Below are 17,949 nucleotides of genomic sequence, written 5' to 3' on the forward strand. Positions count from 1 at the left end.
CAGCTCTGGATCAGGCCCTCAGAGTGCTACACCCAGAGCAGTTTATAAGCCACATGGTAGAAATTCATATAGAACAGCGATTCTTAGCTGAGGATAGGTCTTCCAAGGTCAGGAGTGAATGTGGAAAAGGTCACTAGAATAAATGAATGCTCCCAAAGCCCAGACTGTCAGGATGTTAATGTACAATTTATATGACAAGAAATTACAGGTTTACATCTCCCTTCCACAGATACATAAAGCTACTGTGCAGAAATAGAGACGGTGTTCTCTAGAGAACTGTAAACATTCCATGTGCATGACTGGGGTGGGGGGAAAAGGCCACTTATATTTTCCAAATCTAGTTGCCTGAAGGTGAGTCTTAAATCCATACTTAAGTATCTCTAGAAAAGTAGGTCGACTTTTCAGTGATTCTGGATACCTGTAGTTTTCTGGCTGTGGAAGCACTTCTTCCTTTAAATATCTGTCTGTTTGTATCTTCCTGTTTTTACATGGATTTAGATGATTAAAAAAAATATTTTGAAAACTCTCTAAGGACCTTTACAGAAATTCTTTTTTACACTACCAAATTTATTTCCCAACAGTCTAACTAGAAATATTGATCTCCTGTAACTATAGAGCTCTCTGGATCTACAGAAGAGATAAAACTTCCTAGTGATTTATTTCTTGCTCCCTTCAATTTCATCCAGATAAGGAAACAACAAAAAAAAGTGTTAGACCAATATAAATCTGACAAGCCCAAGATTGGTCCATAGTAAGAATGAAGGATTAAAGGAAAAAAGTATACTAATATTAATATTAATGTTAATATTAAGCAAAAAAGAGTTGGTCTGCTACTACAGTAGCTTTCTTTCCACAGGGATCATTTTTTTCAGCAAAGATATCTGTTGAGACTTGCATTAAAGTGCGAATTTTGTACAGTTTTTATGTATTTTAGCTGCTGTTGATCCTAGCATGGCTTATGATTGGGTACAATATTACCTATTAAACTCTTGTATGAATAGCTAGGGATGTGTAGGTAGGGCCAGATTGGCACATGTACTTTTTCCATGTCTATGTCTAAGAAGACTCTGGAAAAGACTTTGATACTAGTCTCAATCATATATTGCATCACAGTGTTTATTTAGGGAAATTATGTTCTTAGAAGTATGGTTTCTGGCTGGCACAGTTCGAGAGTTCTGAGAAAAAAAACAAATGGTCCTCAATGTGGAAGTTAAAATTTACTGAGAATTAAAATGTATTTCTTATGTATTTCTCTTATTATTACAAAGTATGGACACCTAATGATACCTTCTTAAGCAAATTTTGTATGTTCAATTTGGATCAATTGAAACAGTCCAGTTCCATGCTTCAGATAGTACTTGTCCTCTGCCCTTTAAGGAATAGTCCAATACCAACTTCAAAGCCATATTCACTGCCCATACCCCTCAAGCTTGGAGGATGAATTCCTGCTTGCCTAAGGTATTTTCATCCACTGCCCCTGATAAGACAAGCTGCCTGTCTGGGTATGGCAAGCACTGAGTACTAAAAAAGACAAGGTCTAACTTTTGGGTCTAACTTTCCTCCTGACAAGTGTTGCCCACACCAAGTAAAACCTTGATGAAGCATCTGTGCTGTGCTGTTTGATGGAAAATTATATGTACCAGGGTCTGCAGAGAGCAAAGTAGGCCTGCTGTGGAATACATTTCTGCTTGGGCACCTCACTCTTCCAACCCATTTGGCATGACAATCTTGACATGTCAAGATGTCTCTCTGCCTCAGCTAAAAGGAGATTGATGGATAGTGACTGAAATGGGGTGCACTGTATGGTACCAACGGATGAGCAGTTTCTCTAAGATTGTTCTGGCTGTTCAACTCACCAGGGTTTTTTTTCATATAACAGTCCATCTGCCTGGATTGTGTTGCAATCAGCTATTTTAACAGTACATGGTTTCACAAGGAAGTTTCATTTAGACATAAAAGGGGAAGCAAGTTTAGTGTGTTGCAGTTCAGTAAGTTATAAAACCCCCTGATCTCCTAAGGGACTTTCTTTCTATACTTCTTTGCTATAGAGGATTAGAAGTAAAACAGATGTTATCTTAGAAGTGTATTTAAAAAGGAAATAAAAACAGAACATTGCATTTTGGGGTAGGACAGACACACAGGAAGCTTCAAACTAGTTAGAAGACATCAGATTTGCTGTACCTGGTCAGCTGCTGTATCTTTGGAGGTAAGAACTAAAATATACTATGCACTATATAAATGTATGACGATGTTACCCTTGCTTATCAAAGTGGCTCACTTCTGTCTGTGTGGGACCACAGCTGGTAGAGGGTAAAATGAAGATGCGCTTTTTCTGTTTTGAATGCACTATGTTTGCAGAGTCTCAGCCACTGTCCACATGCAGTTTCTGCTGCCTTAAGAAGTAATGAGAACACTTCAAAGGTGCCATATTCACAACCATGACCGACTGTGATTGCGACGTGACTTCAAAATGATACGATAATTCTAAAGACTTTCACAAAATCAGACTAAAAATGTTTTTCTGAATATTTTTAAAGGGAGTATTACCAGATGTGTTGCTTATGGTATTGTTATTGAACTTTCTGCACGTGTTACTGTACTATTTAAGTACAGTCCTTAAAGTGGAGTACGCTATTTGTAGATTAGAAATAAAAATAGGCACCAAGAGATGAATATGGGCATCATATTTAAAAAAAAATCATAGAAAAAAAGCTGAGACATCTCTGAAAACATGATGATGTTAAAAAGTATAAACAACAAAACTTTATCATTGTGTTTTCCTGATTCACAGCAAGTTTCCTGGTTTGCTGCAAATTCACAGTTTGACATGGGTGTACATGCACATCATGTACCCTCTCCCTCCCTTTTTATGCTTTACAGAAAATTTGACTAACATTTCAATGCCTGTTTGTGGACCATTTCACTCACTCCTGGGAAACATCTCCAGTCTTTTCTGTCTTTCTTTCTTTACCGTTTATTCTTTTCAATTCTCAAAAATGTGTTGTCTTCTATAGGAGCGCACATGAATGTATTGTCCCTTTACTTCAAATGCTTAGATACAAAATACTGTAATTCATGTAGTTCAGTCATGATAACAACTAACAACTCTTTAAAATAAACACAGACATCCAGAAACATGAAATGATTTCCACCTTAGGAAGAAAAACATAAAAGTACAATGTAGAAATACCATGTAGTCAAGTCCTCCTTATGAATGTGGAGCCTTATTCTTTCCAGCCTCACATTTCAAGCTGTTGCTTACAGCTGTAGATATGAGACGTAAAATGTTATCCAACTGTGTTGATGTGATCCTAACTCTAATTTGTGTGGGTATATATGATTAAGAAAAATGTAGAAAATTATGAACAAGGCTTGCATTTGTGAATTTTCAAGGAACTTGAACTGATGAAACAGACTTGGTTGGGAAATTATTTGAGAGCTCAAAAAGCTGTATTTACCAGCATAGAGTTTTCATTGTATTTTTATGGAAGCATGTTCCCCCAAACTCCACAATAGCACTCAAGCATACATTAAGAATGTATTTTTTTCTAAGAAATCAGCTGCTCCAGAAACTCACTGTCATCCATTTAGCATGATTAAAAATGGGTAGACACCTGTATAACAAGAACTTTCAACAATACAGTGGACATATAAAGTATAATGTGTTCTTGGGGAAGATGTCTTTCCTCACTTGCTTTCTTCAGCCTGTCCTTCAGGGAGATTCCCTCATACTCTTGAAATACAGGATTGTTATTCTCTCAAACATACTCATTCCTATTGAAACATGGGAGAAGTACTCCTATCTTTCCTGCATCTCTTGAACTGTTGACACGTGAATCAGGAAGATGAGCAGAGCTTGTATTTTCTTCTGTGGGAAGACCAAAAGATCAGAGTGAAGAGAGCTGTGGGCAGGGACAAGAAGAATTTGGCTCATGACCACTGCTGAAAGAGCCTTATGGTGCAGCCCTTCAGGTCCCAGATCTTCCAGAGCAGCAGCAGCAGGGAGAGGAAGTGCCACACCCAGTGGGCAGCATTCGGTTGCTTGTGCGAAATCACCTCGGTTATTCCTCTTCTCTTCTGCCATGGGCAAAGTGGGTCAACTCCTACCTCAAATAGCAGCCACTACTATTGTAGAATCTTAGTCATAGAGCAGCCCATGTTGGAAAGGATGAGATTATGCAAAAGCTTGTCCAATCCTGTCTTGAAAACCTCCAGTAAAGAGGACTCCACCATGTCCCTGGGAAGATTATTCCAATCATAGTTCTCACAGTAAAATAATTTAATTTTTAAATTGAGATGAAACCTCTTTCTTCTTATTCCTAGAATCATTCAAAAAACAGCGGATGTGGCATTTAGGGACATGGTTTAGTGGGGAACATGGTGGTTCTAGGCTAATAGTTGGACTCAAAGACCTCTTAGAGGTCTTTTCCAATCTAAATGATTCTATGGCTCTATTCCAATGTAACTTGTACTTATTGCCACTTGTCTTCTCCATGTGACTGCTTGTGAAGAGAGAGCCTCTATCTTTGCAGCTGCAAATACTGGCATACTATGACGAGCTGTCTCCTACCCCCAGTCTTATTTTCCTCAGGAAGAAGAGTCCTAACTCCTTCAATCTTTCCTCACAAGGCAGGTTTTCCAGCCCTTTGATCATCTTCATGGCCCTCCACTGGGTGCTCCCCAGTCTGTCAACATTCCTGGACACTCCAGATGCAGCCTAACAAATGCTGAGTGGGATGATCATATCTTTATCTCAACCAGCAGTGCAGCCCTGGATCCGATTTGCTGCCGTTGCACGGCTGGCTCATGTTCGGTTTGCTGTCCACTGGGACCCCCCGGTTCCTCTCAGCAAGGCTGTTCCCCAGGCACACAGATCCAGCCTGGGCTGGACTCTTTGGTTATGTCATCACAGTGCAGGAACTTGCACTTGTCTCTGTTAAACCTGATACTGTTATTGCTGGCTTGCTCTTCCAGCTTGTCCAGGTCTCTCTGTCAAATGGCTCTTCCTTCTGATGTGTCCACCTCACCACAGTGTCATCAGCATTACCTGTACCCAAGCCAAATGAGGTTCAGGTTACAAACATCTGTTGGTTTTGGGCATTAAGGAGAAGTTCTGCTTATCCATATGCACAGCTCATTATACTCCCTCCTTCACTATCCTGGTTTCCCCACGCTGGCTGCACTGAGGCTTCCTGGGAGCTGTTTCACAGCAGCCCCAGTGGAAGGTGAGATATAGGTCCTGCAACACAAGCAAGTTTACTCTTCAGACTATTCTGCTTGCTGGGACTCTTGCATCCATGTCTGACATTCTGAGGTGGATCCCAAACCTCACCGAAAGGATTTGTCTATATCTCCACAGCCTGGAAAAGCATGTCTTAAAATAGGGAAAAAATATTACAGATGGATCCACAGGATTTGAGTTCCCTCAAGACAGGGAGACTGTCGTCTGGGATGCTGTGTAATAAATCAGTTAGAACTCTGTGATGAGATTTGAGTTCTAATCACCAGCAGCACAACTTTAATGCCACTCAGATCCTTGCACAGAGATCTGAAAGCCAGACATATTCCAAACGAGCTTATCTCTTCTATCAGTTTCCATCCCATCTTTTTACAATGCAAAAGAATGTCCCTCTCCTCACTGAAGTGTGATCCCAGCTGTTCTGGGATCAAATGTTCTTTCTGTTTTCCATAGCAACTTTTCGCCATACCCAGGTTTTTGTATAGGACACAATTTATGATATCAATTTGTGTACACTTCTCAGGCTGTCCTTAAGTGTTTTGCTTATCCTGAGCCAAGAACTCCCATTCTGTTTTCCTGCTCCCAGACTGTAATCTGGGGTCTTTATGCAAACATTGTCACCATCTACAAGAATTATGACTTGGTAAATTTGCTGCCACACACTGGCAATACCACTGGATTCTCCATGTGACTTTAAACATTCATCCTGCCTTTAGGCTTTCTTCTGCTGGAGAACTGAACAAAAACCCCAGGCAAGACATATGAATTTTTAAGATCATCTGACAGTACTAAAGACTATGTCAGATAGAAAAGACAGCGTAAACCAGACAGGGTTTTCCCTCTATCTCCAATAGCCTTACACAGAATGTAGTCAGCTCCCATTTCCAGGACAGTAGCCACACAAGGAAAATGTCTCTGTTCACCTCACATGCAAAATGTATCAGATCAGAATTGTAACAAAAAGTTATGCAGTTATTTTCAGGCAGAGGGAAGTGAAATGTGAATTTGAGAAGCATGAAATCCAAATATTGAAAGACTTTAGATATAATCTCTGTGCTCTTGGAATCCTGGTGTATATGTGTGTCTGTGGCACGGAAGGGGGATTAAGAAAAGAGGAAGGAGAAATCAGAATTAATGAAATCTGCAATCCTTATCAGATTTAAAATGCAAAAATTAAAGGTGACCCAATTGCATGTCTGCCAGAGTGATGGCATAATGACAGAGGTATATATTATATTAAGTACTAGGATGAGAGAGACCAGAGTTATATGCACCTCCCTATTGAATTCAGGCTCTCAACACTGCCTATGAAAACTTCAATCAGATTTCCATGTAGAATAACCAGATTAGTGCGATAGCCCTTTCCAACTTTAGAGGGTAAACCTGTAACTCATTCAGCAAGACACACAGCTCCTGAGCACAATGGGAGCCTAATATTTTTGAATTTGCCAGTTCTTTTGTTTCCACTCCTGTCTCAGACAGTGTGCTCCAAAACTCTTAAAATAAGTATAGCAGAATGCAAAGAAATGAAACCAAAGGTTTCGTTTCCCTCATGCATCACTTTATGGCAGAAACAACTCACATCTGGGGAGTAGGAAAGACTGAAGTGTCATGTGCTACCTGAACACAACCGTCTTTGCCTTTGTTGGTTGAGCAGTGGACAGGCCATATGTTACATTTCCACTCATTTCTCAGAATCCACATTAAAAATAGCATACCAGTAAATGTATTACAATTCCAGATTCAAGCCAGCCAAAGTTAGTGGTGACTTTGCAATAAATCTGGGCCATGGATGGCTGGGGGAAGGGCACTGCAAAAGAGAGGAACAGAAGCAGAAGAGAGAGGAGGATGAGCTGATAAACTGAGTAGCTCTAGCATTTGGCTGAGTTCTGAGGGGGCACCTTAATTAGAGCTAAAACCTAAAGCAAGACAACAGCAGTGTACTGCAAGGAGTGCCAAGCCCCAAACAGGATTTTTCCCCCTCTTGTGTAAGCAGATCACTTTTCATTAATTGCTACTGCCTGTGGGAAATCTCACACAACTGGCAGCATCAGAGAGGATCCATGGTCACCAAAGCGAGTATTTGGACACATCTAATTCCCATTAATATTTCTGTCTGAAGGAAAGTTATTTTCTCTCCAACCTTCTTCTTCTTCTTCTTCTTGGAGTGGAAGTGATTCCCTGTCCCAAGGAAAGTCTTTTCTCACACTGTCTCCTACCTAACATCTGTGCAAAGTCTATATCCTTGCTTAGACAGGATTTGCACAACAATTATTATTAGTGCAGCATTCTGCACTAGCAACTGTGACACATTAAATACTTTATTAAGTATTATTCATTCTTGGAAAAGATAAGTTGAGCCATTGACAGCAGCAGAGGATAGTACAGCGTGTGCCAGAGAGATGCCACCTCTTCATTCACAGTTTGTGGGAAGGTGTTCCCGTTCTGGGACTTCGTCACAGCAGGAGTTTTGAAAGAGACGGGAAAATTGTCAAATAACTGGGACATATTTTCATTTCTACAGAGGCAGTATTCATTAAGGATAATAATTGGGTTAAATAGTAAATGAAGAAAAGTATTTGCAACTAAAGCAAAGACAAGCTATTTGTTTCTCAATCACACAAGATATTTTGTATTATAGAAAGAAAAAATATTTTTAATTTTAATTTATTTTCACTTTAGATCTACTTTCTCTTTGCTGGACTAAACAATTTCTTTAGGACATCTTTCCCATTGATTGTATCCTTGACATCCGCTGAAAAAAAAAAGACACAGAGGTGGACTTAAGAACAGTTTTAGTGGTAGTGGAGCTGCTCGAGCTAGGGCAGAACATTTACTGTGCAGATGCATGTGTGTCCTTGCTAGCAAGTCTTGTCTTTAATTACTAACACGTCTGAGCAGCTTTTCAAACTGATCTACCTGCTCAGAGAGTGGAGAGACTGTTGGAACCCAACTGTGCCTTTGCAGAAATGTAATGGAAACTGATTTCAGAGCTGGTGGTGTGACTAATCTCACAGTGAAAGAGCTGGAGTACCTCTGAAATGTGCATTTTCCTATGCATTGCACTGAAATATGTCTCTTCAAAAGTACACTGCAGCTTTCTCCATCTAGGGTGATCAGTTTAAGATTCTTTTACAGCAACTGGAGGGTGATAAGCAAATCTAGGGCACAGTTCACCTCATTTTGACTTAGGTGTCTAAACCAGGCCAGATGAATCATGCCTCTAAAAGGTTTTGCTTTTGTCACTGACATTTTCATGTCTAAAAGTGAGAGGCAATTAATTCCATCCTGATTGCAATGCAGAAGTGCAAAGTGCAAATTTAATGGTCTGAGATTTTTTAGTGAAAAAGGAACCAAACCTACAGTTGTTGATTAGTCTGGAACAGAAGGGGTGATACTCTCAATATGAATCTCAAATCAATATAGTTCAGAGGCAGCTGACAAACCACACATAACAAAAATTGCTTCAAAGCATATGAGAAAACGGGGGAAGCTCCTTGGCTTAATGAAGTCCAGGGCAAAACCAGACATATTTAAGTGTAAATTATTACAGGAGCTATTCCACAACAAAGCACTTCTTGTCCTTCTCTCTGCAAGTCACTTGTCATTGGACGCATTGGACATGGCGTATGTTGTGTTATACAGAATATCCTTTGATATGATTGAGTTAAGAGCACAACAGGGAGACAGGATAATCACTCATTGACTCAAATCCTCTGGAAAGACAGAGACACTCTTGTTCACATCCAAATTGGAAACATCTCTCTGCAGCTATAACAGACTTGTGAGTGTAATCACCATTCAGTGAATTTATAATGAACTTTTTGTAATTAACTTCTTCTTATCATTTTTCCGTCTGCTGGTGATTCCTTGACTTTGGAGGAGGATGCTGTCAGAAGGTTATCTTTACAGAATCACCTACCTTTGTGGAGACCTGAACCCTGAGCTCTACAGAAAGACTTCAGCTGATGAAGTGGTATATGAAATGAGATCCATTAATTATTCTCCCACGGATGAAGCACAAGGAAAAAGCCTCCTTCAGAGATGCAGATCTGCTGGCAAGTGCATTTCCTCAGTCTGCTCTAGAGGTAGCAAGCACAGCAGAAGGCAGAAGGATAATCTCCCACAGCCTGCGCATCACCCTGCGCCCACAGGGCAGCCATCTCCAGCTACACGTGCCTGCGAAGGGCTGACGAAAAAAGTCACCTACCTGGTTCCACCTTCCTGCAAAAGCATCTGCAAGAATTACAACGATTTGCATATAGCTGGGGACTACGTGGTGCCCATCAGCTCAGTCACGACAGATTTTGCTTGTGACAGTGGCATAGGCCCCTTCTTGGAGTCCTCAGAGATTCCTCCCGCCTTGGAGTCCGTGAGGGCCCCCCCCTCCAGCGACACCGTCCGAAAGCCGGGCCAAGGCTACTCCTCGTGCTGGAGACTGGCGAGCTTGGGGCCACACCAGCAGCCCCTCTCTGACTCAGCCCTGAACGACTACCTTGAGCAGAAGCTGGTGGAACTGTACAAGCAGTACATCATGGATAGCACAGCAAACAGGGCATCCCCCACTCAGATCCTGGCCTCGGAGCTTATCATGGCTAATGTGGATCAAATCAGCATGCAGATATCACGGGAAAGGAATATGGAGACCATGAAGGCCAAAGACATTGTCATCAGCCGCTTCCTACAAATAGCCAGTGAGAAGATATCCTCAGAAATGAGCACACCTACTCTGCATATTTCCCAATATAGCCACATTAACCCTTAGTGTTTGAATGGCTGACGTTAGAAAGTTTTTATGTCCTGTAGAGTCAATTTCTAGTTTCTCAAGACACTTTTCTGCTTCATAAAAACACATTTATCATCTATGACTTAAATTAAACCTTCCAGTACGTATTAAATAAATAAAACTATCTGTACTGTGCAGTCTTTATTGTGGACCAGATGACTATTTTTTTATAAAAAGTTCGTGAGTAACCCTCAGACATTAAAAAGATTTCATGAAAAAATGACTAAGAGCATATGACACTCTTCCAGGTGCTCAGGTGTTTGTTTTCTTCCCTAAATGCTTGAAATATCATTTCAAACCTCCTCTCTCTGGCATCTGCTAATGTACCCCTGGGTCTGTGCTTGTGAAGGTTTGCACTCAAGCAAGGGCAAGCACAGTGAAGACAGAGCCACAGAAATACAGAATTTAGGATGTCATTTAATTCATCTCCCTCCCCCAAATGTCATTATTTATGACATCCCTCACAGAAGTTTTTATAATTTGTTCTTGAAGATATTAAGGGATAGACACTTTATGGTTTCTTCTATGCTAACTCTAAATATTTAACTGTCGTCTTCCTGTTCAAGAATTACCATCCCTTTTTTTTTGAAGCAGAGGCTATGTTTCCAAACAGAAATCATCATCAGGAGTGTACATGTATGGTTTGCACTGACCTGAAACCTGACAATGAACGCTGGAGATCTGTGATCACAGGCAGACACCACCTTCACTAGCTACTTACAGACCTGCAGCTGTGGAAGGGTCGTGTGGGGACAGTGGTGATAATAAAGTCTGTTGGATTAATGCAAACGGTACCTTGGAATGCAGAAGGGAAGCTGAAATGGGGTGCTTAACAGCATGGCTGACCATTTATTTTGTTAGGATTGCTGCTGTGTATTATAGGTCAAGGTCATTTGAACCTGAGGAATCTATAATAGGAGGTCTTATTTTGTAAAATTTCAACAAGTCTTAAAAAACAAGAAAAAAACCAGTACCCAGAGATGCCCTGTGGCAAGGATTGGTACCTATTCTGAGTCTGTATGATGTATAACATATTGACAATGCCAGTCCATCACTGGTTGAAGTTTAAGTGTCAGTATAACAAAATACTAATTTATACTAAATATTCATAAAATGTTCTCGTGTTATTGTTTCCTTCTTTTCCACAGTGTTGTTTTGGCCTTTGTGCATATTTTTATCTTTTTTTTTTTTTTTCTGTAAGGCATGCTTTTATGCATATTTTAAAAACAAATATAAGATGGTAAACGTCACTTTATTCTATTCTGCTGTCTTTCCAGCGACTACTGAGATGGCTTAGCATGGTTTCCTAGTTGTGAAGGTATCCAAAAAACAGTTGCCATAAGAACCTTCGATGCTTGAACCCAGAGAGTGTACATCTCTTGCCATAGCAGTCTACAAAAATACTATTATTCAGCAATACAAGATTGATAATTTCTGGCATAAAATGTTTCTGAACTGTGATCAAATGCTATTTACAAATAGGAAAAAAAGGTTATTTTTAAGACAAAGTAGCATTCATGGTAATGCACAGGCACAGACATGGGTACTGCATGCAAAATCTATTACCAGCAATCTATGAAAATGTCTTGCAAAGGACAGCAAAAGCAAAGAAATGTAATAGGTTTTATGTCCTACAGATACATATCCAGGCTTTTCAAAACATAGGACTTTTGTTCACGCCTATTGACATTCACATCACCGAGTTTTAGTAGCAAAAGATGTACTGGAAAGCAACTTGCAGAGTTGAATGCATAAATCAATACCCTTGCTGAAAGGCCTGACTCCTTCATCAGAGAACACAATCGATTCTTATACTCAGCTCTCCCCGCTCCACAGACCGTGTCCTGTGCAAACAAAGCACCATTTTATCATCTCTTACTCAGAAATACAGATCTTCATTTCCCCCCAAGACCTGTGGGTAGCACCTGGTCACCACGGCCCCATTCTCAGAACTGCTGCAGGAAGTAGTGAGGGCAGCTGGAGAACACAGGCTGAGAGCTCTGCCCAGACCTCTTCTTGCCTGCTGGGCCCACAGCTGCTGTGTCAGGGGGGCTGCAGCCAGAACTGGGGGCTCTAGTGCTCAGAGAACGGAGCAGTAGAGAAGAACAACAAATCATAAACGTACAAAAGCATGGCTCGTGCATATATGCAGCTTTCTTCCAAGCAAATCACTTACTACAGTCACACTGACTTTCAAGTAAAGGTCGTATTTTGTATTGCCAGACTGACATTATGAATTTTATTCATAGAAGGGTCATAATCATTGCAGCTGATTTATTTTGGACAGAGAGAATCAAACACTTTTTCCCCACATGTGGTTATGTTCTTTTCCCTACTTAAATACAAATGCCCATTTCATTCTGAGCCCTGTAGTGTACCTGTTTCTCACATGAATTACATACCAGCCACATCCCATTATCTGAAGCAGGTCCTGGACTTAAGGCAGTTTTTACATAAACAAACAACTTTTTCTTACTTTCCACTATACTCAGATGAAAATGCATTTTTATCTCTGTCCTTCTTCCATTTAAAACTAATCTTCCTCTGCACAGGTGCCTCTCTATGTATGCTTGTTTCCTGCTGGAAGCACTTGGATAGCAATTAGGCTGCTATTACCATGAGTCAGGTTGTTATCTAAAGAGATTATGATATTCTCTCTCCTTCTCTCTCCTTCCCCTCCTCTTCTGCCTCAGGGTCAAATGTTTAAAGAGAGAGATCCCAATTTTTTAGTAGCTCTCTTAAATAAATAATTTTTAGTCAGAGGCATATAATTTCTTGACATAAGCTTGTCAAAATTGTAATGGAGTCCCAGTGAAGTGTGTGTTGGAGAGGAGAGTTTGAATTCTTCCCTCACAATACTTTCTAACAGTATGGTTATTTTTGTATGACTAAGATCACTTAAGAAGGCAAAGAAAATTGTAAGGAATATTTTAGTAACTGTTTGGTTGATATTTTGACCAACTGATCTCAGAAGAATAGTTTATAGCCACCTTCACCATACTCTAGCACCTTCCTTAGGCATTTTTTTCAGAACATATTACTCATTGCTGAAAACATGATTATAGCAGCTAGGAATTTTTTTGTTTATAGATAGTGTGACTGTGCTCCCAAGAGTCTGAGCCCATCACTGTGGCAGATGAACATTACCTGTGGACTCCAGGAAGGCTGGATGTGCAGCATGACAAGAAAAATCCTTGTCAGAGGGAGAAAAGAGAAGGAAAAGGAGTTTTTCAAATTTGTTGGAACCTGTAAGTCTTGCATTTGGGGTTAACTCCTTTGTCGACTCTGATTTCTTGTCCATACCAAGAAGCACTGAGGGGAAGAAAGAGGGATTTAAAGTGCAGGCTGGGCTTTGTGCTGAATATGACAGTGAGCATTTCATGCTCTGGTTGCTGCATTCGGATGAAGGCAAAAAGATAAGCATCTAGAACTGAAATAAATGAGGTTTTATAATGCTGACTCCAGCCAGGCATATTGCTCCTATTTCACCTCGGGGAAGCTGTTGCAGGGCAGGAGTACCCTAGGACCTCCCAGCATTGGTGGGGTTGGTGGAGCACCCCAAACTTCATTTCATTCCCCTTCTACTGTCCTTTCAAAGGCTGAAGCAATGGGGAGTTATTTAGGACTATTCCTCCCCTCAGCTTCTTCTTACCATAGATTTCTCTCGGAGATAGGGCCTGCTGCAGATGTAACCAGCTGCCGGTATAAAGGGCTTGGGCAGGAAGGGGCAAAAGGACTGCAGGTTTTGTTACCTTGATTATCAAAATTTGTTACTGATGTGGACAGGGGAGATATCCCTTTTTCTTCAAAATTCAGGAGGAACAATTATCAGTTTAGGGAGATCACCATTACAGTGACATTTTACTGCAGATTTTAAGCCAATATCAAGATATGAAAGGCCTGCTGCACTTCTGCTGACTGAAGAAATTAGCAAGTTTCTACACACCTCGTTAAATGCAGCCTATATGCCCACAACAGCTGGTGTGTGTCCACTTGACACCTCTGTGTTCACAGAGTCTCTGACAGACTAATTTGATGGCTGTGGATGGTGCTCAGAAGGGACATGAATTTCTCCATCTACATTAATTACACAGAGCGTGAATACAACAAACAGCTTAAATCAATGTATTGACATCCAAATCACCAGCACTGGCCTCTGGTTGGTGGATCCATCTCAGCTAACATGGACCCAGTCCCCAAACAGTGCTGTGCTGGGTAAAACCGCCACCGACTTAGAAGACACTTGCAGTTTAGAAATGTGTAGCAAAAAATGACTAACATGTAACGGAACAGAAGTTCAGGTCAAACCAGAATTATTCCGTGCACTGCAGTGTTATTTCTGCTGTACTGGGAAGAGCTGGCTTACTGTCTTTCCAGCATTACTGCTGATAGGATTAGGGTGGCTTTTCGGAATATTAAGCGGGCTTTCTAAAGGGCTGAAGTGAACAGTGTTCCTGAGGCTCATTCTCAGACCTTCTTACATCTCTTTCAAGGTAAATGTTGAATGAACTACCTTGCCTGAAGTGAAAATCCCCTTGAGGAATATTAGCAGTGCCTCACTGTGAGTTAACATTTGACTGTTACTGAACTCTGTGCTGCTGTTCCCCCAGCATTACACTCCTGCTTTAGCTTTCCACAAGTCTGGTCACTGAGGGCTCCTGCACTTCTGCCATGCCAAACCCTCTGGCACAGCCCCAAGGCTTCCCTCTGTCCTCCTGCCATGCAACCCCATGTTTGGTGGTTTTACACTCCTCACTCCTGTGCTCTCTAACCTCCCCTTGGCCCTATAATTCCCCCTCACAGAAGATGATCCCCTGGCAACCAGGAGAAGGATCAGTAAGATGGCAGAGCTAGATACTGAGCATCTGGAGGGAACCACTGGCAAAGGGGGAGGATGTTGAGGAGGCTTAAAGGCTGGTGGTGGCTGCAGGGTTCACGTGGTAGAAGTGCCCTCTCTACCTCAGTGGAGGTGGAGGAAGCCCTTGCAGAGCAGGATTTGTGAAACATGCTGGGAGATGATGGGGAGCTAAGGAAAGAGGTTTCAGAATTTTCCCAGTGAAGACAAGCCTGAGGGGTGGCAGCATTTCCAGGCACTCCCTGCCTGGAAGGAGCGCCTCTGTGTTTAAAAGAGCAATCTTACCAGCTTCACTCATGGCACTTTTCAAGCATTAAGAGTTGTAGCATCCAACATGGGGTTTCCTTCATTCCCTCTGCAGCCACATCTGGGCAGGAGACATGAGGGACCTCTAGCCAGAGCTGTGCCCTACCAGCTGTGCAGGACAGCCATGTTCCAGCCCACACTCCTTCTCCCCTGGGGTGACAGTGGGGACTGGAAGCAGCAACCACCCAGACACTCCACAACCCTCCTCCAGACCCTCACGCGGGCTTTCTCAGCTCTGACTACCAAGTATTTCTCTCCTTTGCTGAACTTTGCTTGTTAAACACAAAGTGAGATAGGAGAGCTCTCTAAGAACAAGCAGTGGGAATGGGGAAGGCAAGAGTCACAGAGCCAAGCCATTCAGTGGCTTTTTTCCAGATTAACTTTTCTGTAATCGGAGCTAGGACTGTAGAAATAAAATCATGGATGACAGAACTGATTTTGGTATTTCCATGGACGCAGTTCTCCAATGTTCATTTTTGCTCACAGGTTTGTTCACCTAAAAGTGGGTCCTATTTGGAGAGGAGGGGTAGAACAAGAAAAAAAACCAGTAATCATTTTATCAGTACCATTTCAGCACAGGTGACAAATTCCAATGCATTTCTACGTAGAAACCAGGAACATATTAAACATGTTAGAGATAGGCTTAGCAATGGTAGGCTCACCAGTTTTAAGAGGGAGTGGTTAGAGTTTGTCAGTTCCAGCACTTTCAAATTAATTAATCTCAAGGTTTTATTGAACTATTTCACAAAAGCTGGCTGAAGTGTCACTTCAGAAGCCCAATGCTTGACTAAAAGCTGAGAGAGTGAAAAAAAAAATAATGCACTGAGCAGTCACTTTTTTCCATTAATAAGGTCATATTAAAAATGCACAGGCATGTTCTTTAAAGTCTGGAGAAATCAAGCAGAAATTTAATTATTTGATTATATGCAACCAGAATTTATTATTTTAAAAAAGCATAATGTGACAGGTAGGGACAGGTTTGTCTATCAAAAGATATTTCCAAATATCAGCCCAGAAAACATCAGCCAGTGATCACAGAATCATAGAATGGTTTGGGGTGGAAGGGACCTTAAAAATCATCCAGTTTCAACTCTCTTGCCATGGGCAGGGATGCCCACTAGATCAGGTTGCTCAGAGCCCTATACAATCTGGCCTTGAACACTTCCAGGAATGGGGCATCCACAGCTTCTCTGGGCAACCTGGTCCTGTGCTCCCACTCTTACAGTAAAGAATTTCTTCTTGACATTTAATCTAAGGCTCCTCCTGAGAAGACCTAGGCAATCACATATCAATGTGAGCTAATTATTTAATATCAAATTCATGTAGCATAATTTTAAAAAAAGGGCACCTGCTTTTGTGTCCATCCTTGGGAAAGAACAGTGAGTGCATCAGGAGCTGGTAGAAGGTGTAACAGCTCTTGCTGTATCTCAAAGATTAATTTTTGCTGCTTCACAGATCAGAAACTTTTCAACTGCACATCTAGAAGCATCTATCCCTAACTTCTAACTCCTTCAGGAAATGAACAAAAGATTCCTTATTTTGTCAGCGTGTGGCAGCTGCTGTGCCTTTGGTGTTCACAGACCACAGCCAGTTTTTGGCACTGAGACCCTGAGCTACTGGGTCACTCAACCCAGTCTAGCGGAGAGGGTTCTTTGTCCTCCCTTGTCACTGGAATTTCCCTTGGAGACCCCCTTTTCTCATCCATCCTTCCCCATGCACCATTCTTCGTCCTGGCTACTCTACCCCCTGTGCAACCCCTTTCCTGTGCGTGCTTTGCTGTCTGAGTGGTCCTGGTTGTTGGGAAATAGCGATGGCTGTGGTTCTCAGTCCCAGCAATCCTGAACCTTTATAAAAAACCCCACCATCAATCGCCATGAGATTCATGGTGTATTTCTGAGGAATGACAACATGCTCCTTGTCCATGGTTCCCAAACTAAGGGATGGGTTGAATGATAAATGTGGAAGGAACAGGCAGCAGCAGTCAAGAGGCAGGATGAGCCGGCAGATGCAAACAGCTGATGAGGACCTGGTCAGCATTATGTCTACATTCTTTCTGGCATATCCTGACTCTCTTATTATCCTGATTTTTGGATAGACATACAGTGTCTTTATAACTGGGTTCATGATCCTAGAGAAATTCCAGGTTCCTGCTTCCATGCCCCTTCCCAAATGACACTTATCCATCTTCTAGGCATCTTAGTATCTTCCAAATGCAGGGATAAATTTCCATACTTAACATAACCATAGCTCAGGACAACTACTCTTTAATATTCACATTTACCAGGCACTGCATATATTAGTACTCCATCCCCTTGACCTTGCTACTCCATTCATGTGTAATGTTTCATCTTGTTTCTACAGAGAAGCTCTGCAATTTCAGTCTCATAATAGCCAAATTTTATCCAGACCAGTTCCAGCCCATGTCACAAAACCTGTACATTCAAGGTCATATGCAGATTATTTGAAACTGTGCAACCAAATTTGCTGTTAAGACATTCAACTTCATATAGAGCTGCACAGTTCATAACAGACAGATGTGCCACTCGAATTGGATAGGAAAGTAGAGAGATATTTATTAGTAGAAGAAAGAACTAGTGGAGCTTATTTTTAATTCACAGAACTACTTTTGTTTTGCTTCAAACTATATTCTTCAATCCCATAGTACCAATTTTATAGTTTTAAATCCAGTGAGGCTAACAGCTCTTTGTAAACATTTTCTTTATCCATTTCTCTTAGCAGCCTTGATCTCTGAGCACTTACTTA

The 17,949-nt window shown here is 41.3% G+C and overlaps 1 protein-coding gene across 1 annotated transcript; it reads left to right on the forward strand.

Moving 5' to 3' along the window:
• The first annotated feature begins 285 nt into the window (after positions 1 to 285).
• Positions 286 to 10,017, forward strand: CUNHXorf21 (chromosome unknown CXorf21 homolog). Its single transcript, XM_017833926.1, has 3 exons — positions 286 to 351; positions 2,129 to 2,206; positions 9,122 to 10,017. Exon 3 carries the CDS (start codon positions 9,126 to 9,128, stop codon positions 10,002 to 10,004), a length of 879 nt encoding a protein of 292 aa, XP_017689415.1. The 5' UTR covers positions 286 to 351; positions 2,129 to 2,206; positions 9,122 to 9,125; the 3' UTR covers positions 10,005 to 10,017.
• Positions 10,018 to 17,949: the final 7,932 nt, after the last annotated feature.

This window comes from Lepidothrix coronata, unplaced genomic scaffold (assembly GCF_001604755.1).
Source record: "Lepidothrix coronata isolate B3197 unplaced genomic scaffold, Lepidothrix_coronata-1.0 Scaffold225, whole genome shotgun sequence".
In the NCBI taxonomy this organism is placed as follows: domain Eukaryota; kingdom Metazoa; phylum Chordata; class Aves; order Passeriformes; family Pipridae; genus Lepidothrix; species Lepidothrix coronata.

Coding starts and splice junctions, on each gene's coding strand:
- CUNHXorf21 (XM_017833926.1), top strand. CDS start 9,126: ATGCTGTCAGAAGGTTATCTTTACAGAATCACCTACCTTTGTGGAGAC.